This window comes from Notolepis coatsorum (assembly GCF_963971535.1).
Source record: "Notolepis coatsorum genome assembly, chromosome: 16".
NCBI lineage: Eukaryota > Metazoa > Chordata > Actinopteri > Aulopiformes > Paralepididae > Notolepis > Notolepis coatsorum.
Window position 1 is genome coordinate 89286332 of NC_140180.1, and position 12376 is coordinate 89298707.

Consider the following 12376-nt stretch of genomic DNA (forward strand, 5'->3'; position numbering starts at 1 on the left):
AACTAGCCCTTTATTAGTTGAATCAAGGTGTGCTGGTGGTGGAATTTAACAAATACATGTAACGGCTGGGGTGTCTCGAGGAGAGGTTTGGGAACCACTGGACTAGAGCATACATTTGAGCCATCAAAGAAATGAAGCAAAAGTGGTTACCTGTGTTGAACTGGTTTATTTTTTAGAACATTTAAAAATATAGTGGATTACTATTACGACTACTACCACTGCCAATACTACTGATACATCCCTATTGGCACACTTTATATATATATATATATATATATATATATATATATTATTAAAAAAAACATTTTTTTTGTTCATTATAAAACTGTGGCGGGCCGCCACAGTCTAGGTAATTAATGGGAAACCCTGGTAGTAGTACCTACTTACTTACTGGTCACGGGAGGCTTCAATAAACGTGCATAGCTTAATTGACGTGCATAACATACCTGTGTAACATTAAAGGGGAACTATCTTACTGTTTTTCACTATTTGGGCCATTTTACACAATTCCTGAGAGTCTATGGAACACATCTGTAAGGTTTTTTTTCAAAAAAATTCATTGTTTTGTATTTCTAATCAAGTACTCTAAAGCAGCATTTTTCCACTTCAAGATTTTAAGCTGTTAGGGTGGCTAGGTGGCGCAGTGGGCAAGGCGCTCACCACCAACGCAGGAGATGCTGGGTTCAAGCCCAGCTCTCGGCGTTGCTACCAGCTTGGCTGGTCATTCATACTAATACAATTGGCAGTATTAGGGGGTGGGAAGCTGGTGGGTGGGGATCGGACGTTGTGGACAGCGACTCCTACAGGTCGGTTGGTGCGCCTGCACAGTAAAATCAGGAAGCGACGAGGGCAGCGAGTCGCTCCCACGCAGACCCTCGCCGCTGAGAGATCGCACTGTGCAGGTGAAAAGATGCAACGGCTGCCTCCTCGAGTACCGGAGGGGACACGTGATGCAAGGCTTCGTCCACATTGCAGCCGGCTTATGGGAGGCATGGCCTAACAGCGTTCAAGACAGGGGAGGGTAGAATTGGACAATACGAAAATTGGGGAAGGGAGAAAAATAGAAAATGGGGAGAAAAAGTAGAAAAAAATAATAATAATTGAAGCTGTTTTGGGCTAAGCTCCACCCATAAGCGCTTTGAGTGACAGTCACCCACACAGCATGATACATATGAGAGAACGAGCAAGCAAGAGAGAAACAGAGACAGACAGACAGAGAGAGGGAGAGAGAGAGGAGAGCTCAGAGAGCGTGCGTGTGTTTCCCCACACACACACAATCGGGTTTGTGTGTAAATGCTCCGAGACGAGAGGAGAGATGCGTCCCGAAAACACACACACAGTCGGGTTTGTGTGTAAATGCTCCAAGACAAGAGAGAGAGGAGAAATGCGTCCCAAAAACACACAGTCAGGTTTGTGTGTAAATGCTCCGAGACGAGGGAGAGAGAGAGAGAGAGAGGAGAGATGCGTCCCGAAAACACACACACGCAGTCGAGTTTGTGTGTAAATGCTCCCGTTGCTCCGTATCCATCTCTTCCTCGGGAGTCGGCACCCACGCCACATCAAACTGGAAACAAGCCCTCTCCTCTGTCTGGCTTTCTGTGTCATCCTTTTAACATGTACATGTATTATTAATGTACCTTGCGGTACCATGTACAAAATGTTAATAAAGTATGAGGAAAAAACTGGAAACGTAATAAATAAAAAGGCAGTGAAACAATAATCAAATAAACACCAAAATATATACTATCTCTATTGGAATGGAGACTTCAGCACAGGATAAACTAGGGATGGGCAAAAATAATCCAGATTGATTGATCACATGATGTACTCGAGTACTCGTGGAGGAAAACGCTGTACAAAATAAACGTCTTTTCCGGTGTTTTAGACTTTTATTTTGAAACCCACCCACCGACCAGAGCGGAAGTATTGTTGTTATTATCCTAGCAGAACCTATGAGCGGCCAACTTCTCTCGTCCGGTTCTGTGTTTTTGAGCTAATGATAAAACAAATGTTGAGATTGTTGGTGAACAACTAACTTTAGGTTAGTACTAACGTTAGATGCAGCTACTACAGGCAATCAACGATGAGGAGGAAGAGTCAAAGCCGTATATAATAGAATAGTAGCCCTGTGGTGCGTAGGCACAACTCGAAACTACCTGTTATAATAAATGAATTCATGTTTAACTTGTCCCCGTGTCCAGTCCTTTGACTAGCCCCACCCGTTCATTGTAAACAATGATGCATGTAATTGTATTAACGTTATTCTGTGTTGTAGCTATGCTATACGTTTTATTTCGTTTGTTAGTTATTTAGCTAATGTTGATAACATTGAATAGCATCAACGTTAGATCTTTAATCTTTATTTAGCAGTCCAGTTTCTCCGGGCAGTAGCGAGTAACTACTTGGGTCTAAAAATAGCTACACTACAAAGAACGCTACTTGGTTAAAAGGAGCAACACTATTGAGAAATGTAGTTAAGCTATGTGGCGTTGCTAGTGCCCCACGGAGCTCCCGTGCTGTACTCTGTAGTAAGGCCAGCGGCCCCCCACACGGAGAGTGACTGACAAGGGGTACTGGTTCTGCCTCATTAAAACAAACGCGCAAATAGCAATTAATCGCGCACGTCAAAATCATTGCATTCATTTTAATTGTCGCGCCGATTAATCGATTTATTGCTTATCGCGGCAGGTCTACAAACGAAGATCCGAACATTCGGGCTCAGCCCTAAAACAGAGTAGGCAAATACTTCACCTACAAACACAATACTATTCAGACAGCACAATATCATTTTTTTTTTTAGATGCATAGGTTTATAAAATAGGCAGAGCTGAAGTGTGGGTTGTTTGAAGAGGTCAATGATGAGTGTGGCCATAGGAAGTTTAAATCATCACTATATGATACGTCAACTTTCACCGACATGTCATCCTCATAATTCATAGACAAAACTACATGTGTGTGTAACTGAGTCACTTACATTTGGAGGAGCTGCCTCCGGTTTTCAGAGTGGCGTAACCCATTGGTATGTTGATTCCACTCCTAAAGATACAAACAGTAGATTAATGACACATTCAAATGCAGAATAGACCGACTTCCCCCGGGCCTCAATTATAGCAATGAAAATCCCAAAGTGTTAGGATTCTGGGTAAAAAATTGACTTTTAACTTGGAAGATACGACCTAAACCAAAGCAGATGTATCCCAAACTAACCATGGCCAAAGTATGTGATCTATAAGTACGAGACACTGAAGACATTTGGCTGGGGGAAGATAAGAAAGAATAACCTTCATATGGGTAGGAGATGCAGCTTTAAACAGATTTTCCCTGGGCAATTATCTAGTGAAAATTGGATATCAAGTCAATGGAAAGCATGATGATGAGTGAAGATTACCAATACAATAGTCATGGACTGAAGTAGACTGAAGGCAATACATGAACTGAGCTGGACTGGAATCAATGAATGAAGATTTTACAAGTTAATCCAAGAGGGAAAGAAAAGGAAGGAGGTTGGGCTGGTACTCACCATGGTCGAATGAACGTCAAAGTCACAAAGAGAGCAGACATGTGGAAACATGGGGGGTGTGACTCCCAAGAAGTCTTGGATTTTGCCGTGTGACGGGGAGCCAATCCTCCTCTGCATAAAGACAGCGTTGGACGAAGGGCCAAGCCCACTGTAGGAATCATGGCGGGAAAGCTCAGAATACGGCCTCTCCCTGCCCCCGGTACCGCCGTTGTTGTTGTTGTTGCCATAATCTAAGTCGTAACCCCGAGCGGAAGGGGTGTCCTGCATGGAACCATAGCCAAAGTCCTCGGGCGGGGGGGCGCGAGCTGAAGACTGGCCCATGGAGTGACCACCCATCCTCCCCATGGGCATGTCCTCCCAATCCTCCCTGCCACCTCGGTAGGATGGGTCAGAGGACATGGGAGGCAGGTCTCTGGGGTTGCCCGCCATGCGCCTGTCCCCGGCGTCTCCTTTACGGCTCTTAAGCTGCATGAGTATGTGCGGCAAAGTCTCCACACTTATGTTCTCCTCTGGGATCTGTGCCAGAGCGTCGAGGTCGGCGGGCGAAAGCCCCAAGCTGGCAAACAGCTTCATGGTGCTGCCAAGATTGCTGCCACCGCGACGGGACAGCTGGGAACCACGGTCCTGGCCTTCGCCGCCACCCATGCCCGAGACCATGCCCCCCATCTGTCGGTTAGGGGGACCGGAACGCTGCTCAATCATGCTGAAGTTCAAGGTCTCCGCAGCAGCCAGGAGCCCGCGTCCCACGGAAAAGCCTTTTTGACCACCGTCCGACGGGTTCTTCTGGGACATCGCCTCACAAGGTGGCCGTGTTCTCTAGCCTCAGAAGGTATAAAGATGCAGAATAAATCTGGGGGTCAAAAATTTAAGTCTCTTGTTGTTTGAAGGAGTGGGGGGGAGATTATTTCCTCTGCCGTGTAAAACTGTAAAGAATGAAATCAGTTTTAAGTCAAGGAGAACTTTTCTTCCTCTTAGGTGGAACGTCGTATCTCAGCTGAAACACAACGAGGTGTGAACATTCTTGAACGCTGCCTTCACAGAGCAAACAAGAGGCAAATGGAGACGGTGCATTTATAGCATGGAAGAAAATGAACAACAATTCCACAACAGTCAACTGGACAGTTAGGCCTATGCTACACGTATGAAGTAAGAAACAAGGAAGCAATTAAAAAGCTATGAAGAGAAAGGTAACTTAGTATTAGGAGACAGGGAGAGAGACATAAGCTATCAAGATTCAGAATTGACCTCTCATACAAGGAGAAAGAAGATACACAACAAAATGTAGGGCATTGATGTGACCAGAAGACAATGTGACATAATTGAGACCATCTTCAATGAGAAAGATCGATATTGGAAATTAAAAGTCACAAATCAATCAAGCGAAATAACTGATAATGTATGAATCACCAAATACAATGTGAATATATGACTCAATCTGTAAGGGTTATATGCAGACCGAGAATTTGGCTGATACCAAATCATGAAAGTGTCCTAAAGCACTGAAAGAGATGATGCAGGCCTTGGAAACAAGGAATTGGTTCACCTGAAAATAGGCTTACAACACCGTCTTGTGCATTTCATGTAACGTTAAGCAGATAGCCATGTTAAGCTTAATTTATACTTCTGCAGAAACAGAGCGCAAAGCTGTAGAAAAGGCTTTCAAGACACCACACACGCCTCCTGAAAGTTTTAACTATCACAGAGATAATGATTGGCCTCAAGAACAATGAGGCAGGATTTCGCATGTAATCTCACACAATCTAGAATCTGTATCATCAACTAAACAAAGATGAGTCAGTTTCAGTGGAAGCTGGCAAGGCACATTAACAGTACAGTATCACCACTTATTATCCACTATTGCAAAGATTAATAAGAGGAATGTCATTCTTAATTATTCAGAAAAGATTTCCATGCACCTATGCTGGAAACTGCACTAGACCTAAAATACTAGACCATTATCCTTGTAAGTAACAAAGCTATTTGTAAAGAAATCTTTTTCATTTAAAATGTAGTCTTCTGAGGCTAGTTTTGAATTTGACATGGTAGCAGCTTCCTTGTTGACTAGAAACAAGGCGATTGTCTGCAAGCCTGGTGCACTAACTTACCATGAATGATTTGGTCTAGTAAATGAATATTAAATAAGTTCATTGTTAGCCCATTTATTTGCATGCTATAGTTTGTTAGGCTATCACCCTATTTATTTAGAATAGTCAATTAGGCTAATTAATAACCTAATTACAGAAAAATTGAGGTTGCTGTTATTTAGGCCTAATCGTTGTAATTACATTTAAATTATAATTTAGCCTATGTTTGCTCATGATATTGTGCATTATCTGGACATCCTCAATAAATAAGAATCAAACTCCTCACCGGGTCTTTACAAAGACCCAAGAGATGGACAGTAATATCATTAATGTTGTAATATATAGCCTTTATTTTCAGATAACAATATTTGTATACAAAGAAGGAATACCGCAAACTCAATGTAGCTCCATTTAGGACCCTGTTAACTGTTACACCACTGAACCTGAACGGCATGCTGGGTACAGCTGGCTAGCTAGCCAGGTAGCATCTGTTAACAGCTGGGATAGCAGAAAAAAGAAAGATGAAGAAAGCGAGGCCAAAGATGTTACATGGTAGCAACGTTTTGCACGTTTGCCATGTTGTTTCACTAAGCTCACACATTTCAAGCATCAGTGATATAACGGTCCAGAATTTCCGGAAATAGGCTAGCCTGCTCCGCTAGCGTTAGCTGTTAGCAATAGGATTGTTTGAGATTACTTTAGACTCGCCTCGAATACAAGCGAATAGCCGATTCCAGCCGGGGGAGGAGTCAGAAAGTCGAACACTTCAGAGTTGACATATAGCCTGCTCGCCTAGTTTCGCATGGCAGATATCGTGTTCACATTCCCACACACACAGCTGAATAATTCTATTTTGCATCTATATATATATATATATATATATATATATATATATATATATATATTATATACTGTATATTGAGGCAAAACAGAATTATATATATATTATTGAGGCAAAACTGAATTATTCAGCAGACGCTATATAATAGGGATGGGCATTTTTAACACTTTGGCTGCCATGGGTTAAATTCATTATCAACCGTAGGTTGCCGGCTCTATTTGTCTATAGAGAAAGTCCCCTTCTTTGCAGGGCTATAACTTTTTAAATTCTATTGCTACATTGCCATTATTAGGGCCCATTCAAAGTCCTATATGTATTGTTCATTGTGTAGCAACGTTAAACTTTTTCATTCACATATTCATAGTAAAGTATGGTCTAATGTATAAGTATGTTTTCATCTCTTTCTGCAGCTTTCTCCAGAACGTGATCTATAGTAGAGCCATATGAAATCCGCGTTCACGGAATCGCGGACGGAATCGCGGAATTAACCAATAAAAATGGAATCAACTGCAAAACGTGGAATATTGCAGAATTTGGCCTAATCTGGACTGAAATTTCGTTTTTGGGTGGAACGTTTGGTGCACACGCGACCGGGGAGGCGGGGACTCTACAGCGTGTTACACACAACACAGCCGCGGTGCTCAAGCGTCTGGCTGCTTCAGTGTTAACATCGTCAAGAAGCTAAACAATTCCACAATAAGCCCTCAATTCAGAGCAGAACAGTATCCTAATGACTTTTATGCCTCCGGTGATAAGGTGTTTTGCTAATTCTGTCAACGTTCCGTGGACTGGACCCGCAAAAACACTTGCGACACTATTGTGATTAAATAGCTATAACGTTAGGACGTTTAGCTTCTAGCTAAATCTAGTGCACCCATCCATTTGTTTAATGCAAACGATTGTCATTATACACTGCCCTTTATAAACTAAATACACTTAAATAGCTATGTAACGTTATAGGACTATAGATGGAAATGATAGCTTCTAGAATTTCTAGCTAAATCTGGTGCACCCATCCATTTGTTTAATGCAAACGATTGTCATTATACACTGCCCTTTATAATCCAAATAAACTTAAATAGCTATGAAACGTTACAGTACATAGGACTATAGATGGAAATGATAGCTTCTTGCTAAATCTAGTGCACCCATCCATTTGTTTAATGCAAACGATTGCCATTATACACTGTCCTTTATAAACGAAATAAACTAAACTAAAGGTGCCTAAATTATGCATTACTATATTTCATCACAATATAATAGATATAGCTAGGTTACTGACATTGTCATTGTGATAATGTCAGTAGTAGCTAGCTGTATCTATTGTTTACACTTGAAATATGTATTTTTATTTTGTCACAATATTAATTGAAAAATATTGTGTAAAATTGAACTGTATTTCTGAGTTGCAGCACTTAAAAACATTAAATGGACTGTTATATCTTATTCAATTGTGGACATTTATTCATTCCCACTTATTAGACACTATTTCTGATGGTAAAATGAGCATAAAAAGCAAAATACAGAATTCTGAAATATTAAAACGGAAAAAATGGAATTTGGGAAAAAATAAAATGGAATTTGGAAAATAATAAAACGGATTTCATATGGCTCTAATCTATAGCCCCAAATACATTATATTGATGATGCAATACAGTTTTATGGCAATCAGCGCGATATAGAAAATTCCAACTAGACGTACTTCTAGAAGTTACTACACGTCATCTGATGTTGACCGGATGGGCTAGGGGGCGTTTATAATTCCGTGGGCAGCGTTATACCAATCATCTAATGTGGGTCAAATGTTGATAATAGCAGTTAGTATCGAAGACGGTAACTTTACACGCTAAAACTCACCCCAGTCTCCGCGCGCCGTTGGGCGATCATCGTAGAGTAGAAATTGTATCATTATGGGATGTAGATTTACCCGGTCCATCTCCAGCTTGTATAATGGTATATACGTCCAAATCATGTTGTTTATCGAGTTATTGGCAATCGATCGCTATGTAGTGTGACAAGCCAGAGTCCCGGGACATGTACCGAGTGCCCGGAAGTAATACGGCCGTCCAGCACAACCTCTACGGCACTTCCTGTTAAGCGATTGCGCCGATCGGCCACCAGATGGCGCTCCTGAACCGCCAGAGAGCTCAGTGGGTCCTCCTGGTGGATCTCAGGCCAGCGGAGGGGACATATGAATCCGATCCCAGATTTTTGAAATATTGATATCAAAGACGCTGTAAAGTGTCTTCGGCAACTTGAGCATGGCCGGGAATGACGTGTTTAAGCGTTTCCCGGCACCCAAAGTGTTAAGAAGAATCCAGATCGATTGATCGCATGCTATACTCGAGTGATCGTGTATTACTCGAAAAGGGGGGAAAAACTCACGCGATTGGGTTAACCGGCAGGTGATCCAGACGGCTTAGTGAAGTATACTGTACATAGCGGTAATGCTCAGATTGCTCATCGAGTCATGACCAGGGGTGCGTTACTCATGGGACGGGGTTGCACATGCACAGATGTGCATGCGCGTGCACACAGGAATGCGGTGCACTAGACTGATTTGCCAACTCGCTAAGTACCCACCTGGCTACTTTGCATAACAATAGCGCAGGTAGTCAGGTGTGTTCAAATACGTTCTCGGATACATTCACACAAAACTTGTGAATGAAATGTGTTACAATCCATGCATTGTCTTTAGTCTGTGCGTATGCGAGGGAACATTTATGCGCATGCCTGGGAGCACGCGTGCACGTGGCGTCATTAAAACACAGTGCAGCCAGCTTTGAAATCACCAACGCAACCCTGGTCATGACTATAGATGCAAAACGTAATTGTTGTATTTACTATCAATATAATTATTTAATTCCGATGATAGAAACAGTCCCTGTAGAATCGACTTGAAGCAATCACCAACTATTTGTTCAGGGGGGTTGATAGTTATTTTGATATAAACTCCATTGCAGAGATGGTTATGGTCGCTTTCACATAGAGTTTGAGGACTCGGTGCGGTTCTGGGGGTGAAGTTGCAACACTGTTGCATTCTTCATTTGGTTCGCCTGCGTTCACATAGAGACATCTGTCAGCGCACCGAGACCTTCTGAACAATGTCACGCGATCGAAAAGGGCGCTTGTCTATTGGACAGTGGAAATGTGTGTGTGGCTGCTGCAAGCCGTGTGTGTGTGCGCGCGCGGACTGTCTGCGAGCCCTCAGATCAGCGGAGCGAGTTTTTTTGACATGGCATTGATCCATTGTTCTATTGAAGCACATTACCACCATCCTCTCGCTAAACAACTTGTAGACCAATAATAATATAATAATAATAGTATTGACGTGGCATTGATCCATTATTAATGCTGTGCGCCTCGGTAGTAATAATAATAAGCCGCGTTTTTCTTCCTTCTTCCCAAGATGCACAGTTAGATAGATAGATAGATAGATAGATAGATAGATAGATAGATAGATAGATAGATAGATAGATAGATAGATAGATAGATAGATAGATAGATAGATAGATAGAGAGAGAGAGATTAGATGCAGTGTGCTTGTTTTGCAGTGAGTGCTGCAAGCAGTGGTAATAATAATCACTTCCTATATTTGGTCCGCTGAAGCCGAACCGAGACCTACGTTTTCAGGCGGACTAGAGTTCGCCTGCTTGGTCCGCGGACCGAGTTCGACGCGCATTCACACAGACCCGAAAAACCGGACTATCGAATTCTGGTCCGAAAGTCCGGACCAAACAGCCCCTGTGTTAAAGCGACCTAAGACAGCATTTATGAGGAATGTGTAAAGCTTCTATTGTTAATGTCAGTACCCGAATTCCCCACGGGGGTCAATACAGGATTGATTGATTGAAAACTTTATTAACAGATTGTAGAATGGGTACAGTACAGCTCAATACACACAATTGTTAACACTTTGACTGCCATGAAACGTCTTTTCACGTCATTGCTGGCCATGCTCAAGTTGCCGGGGGACGCTGTACAGCGTCCTTATATCAATATTTCAAAAATCTGCGATCGGATTCATATGTCCCCTCCGCTGGCCTGAGATCCACCAGCAGGACCCACTGAGCTCTCTGGCGGTTCAGTAGCGCCATCTGGTGGCCGATCGGCGCAATCGCCAAACAGGATGTTGAATAGAGGTTGTCATGACGACCGTAGTACTTCCGGGCGCTCGTTATAGTTCATGGGACTCTGGCTCGTCACGCTACACGGTGATCGATTGGCAATAACTCGATAAACAACATGATTTGGACGTATATACCATTATACAAGCTGGAGATGGACCGGGTAAAAATATATCCCATAATGATAAGATTTCTACTCGACGATGATCGCCCAACGGCACGCGGAGACTGGGGTGAGTTTCAGCGTGTAACGTTACCGTCTTCGATACTAACTGCTATTATCAACATTTGACCCACATTAGATGATTGGTATAACGCTGCCCACGGAATTATAAACGCCCCCTCGCCCATCCGGTCAACATCAGATGACGTGTAGTAACTTCTAGAAGTACGTCTAGTTGGAATTTTTTATATCGCGCTGATTGCCATCAAACTGTATTTCATCATCAATATAATGCATTTGGGGCTATATATCACGTTCTGGAGAAAGCTGCAGAAAGAGATGAAAACATACTTATACATTATTAGACCATACTTTACTATGAATATGTGAATGAAAAAGTTTAACGTTGCTACACAATGAACAATACATATAGGACTTTGAATGGGCCCTAATAATGGCAATGTAGCAATAGAATTTAAAAAGTTATAGCCCTGCAAAGAAGGGGACTTTCTCCATAGACAAATAGCGCTGGCAATCTATGGTATATCATGAATTTAACCTTAGGCAACCAAAGTGTTAAGGGGATGCAGACCAGAGAAAGACTTTAGTCTTGTTTACATCCGCATTTCAATTCATCGTAGAGGAGAGCAGCCTGGTCTAAACTAAAGGCTCCGATCCGTTAGCCAGGGGCTATTGAGTCTAGTCATCCTGGTAATGATCGTTACAATATTTCATATTGACCCTAATCATTTTTATATGGACGCTAACCGCAGACAACACGGCCAAATGAACAATTAATGCCGGTAATTAAGTTTCGGTTTATGTTGAGCTCCTATGGTGCTTGTAAAACAATAGCTTTATATTTTCTGATATGATAAATGCAGAGTTAAAATGATGAGTGTAATTTTCGTTTAGCAGAACGTTTGACGGTCGCGCATTGTTTGGACTGGAGAAGATGCGCGCGCACGGTGCGGCCTAGCATACAGACAGCACGGATCTAACGTCGTTAGCTTCGTACAATGTAACGTAATAAGGCTTTAATTCAAACTAACAGTTAACGTGTGACACATGCATCTTTTCGACCCTATATAATGTTGTAGTAGACAGTGGTGAAGACTCCAGAGAGGGCAAAACGACCACGATGATGTGGTTCAAGTTAACGTTAGTTAATGCACGGTAGAAGAAACAATATATGTCCGTTTCACAGATAATGCAATAGTATACGCTAACGTCGACTTACAGTAACTACAGAAGATTATATAGCATGGTTTCTCAAAACCTAGTTAGCGTTAATTGAACTCGAGTCTTACCTTCGTCTCTGTTCAGTTAGATACGTTAGCTAGCGTTACCTAGGTGCAAGACTAGGAAGTGTTTCCCGTCCACGATGTTCAAAATGGCCGAAATTGTGACCGGTGTTGTGCCGAGTAGGGTATATCTGCAGAGCCACAGAGCCCAACGTCTGGGCGGGGCTTCGTGGCGTGGACTAGGCTTGAGGCGGGGCTTCGTGGCGTGGACTAGCCTTGTGGGCTTGTATCCTTTCGGCAAGCAACAAGCTCTTCCGCGTTGCTCTGATTGGCCGAGCGTGCGCATGCGCATGGGCCGCGACAAGCTCCTCAGCCAGGCAGCGTCTATGCCAAATAC

At 42.6% G+C, this 12376-nt stretch overlaps 1 protein-coding gene across 1 annotated transcript in view; it reads right to left on the reverse strand.

The window, feature by feature from the left end:
- LOC311243050 (uncharacterized protein) overlaps positions 1-12114 on the reverse strand; it is a 50989-nt gene extending 38875 nt beyond the window's left edge. The window contains exons 1-3 of the mRNA XM_084332121.1: positions 12046-12114; positions 3521-4443; positions 2975-3036 (exon numbers count right to left, since the gene is read on the reverse strand). Of these exons, the coding sequence (XP_084188247.1) occupies positions 2975-3036; positions 3521-4312 (854 nt within the window). The 5' untranslated portion in view covers positions 4313-4443; positions 12046-12114. The remainder of the gene's footprint in view (positions 1-2974; positions 3037-3520; positions 4444-12045) is intronic.
- Positions 12115-12376: the final 262 nt, after the last annotated feature.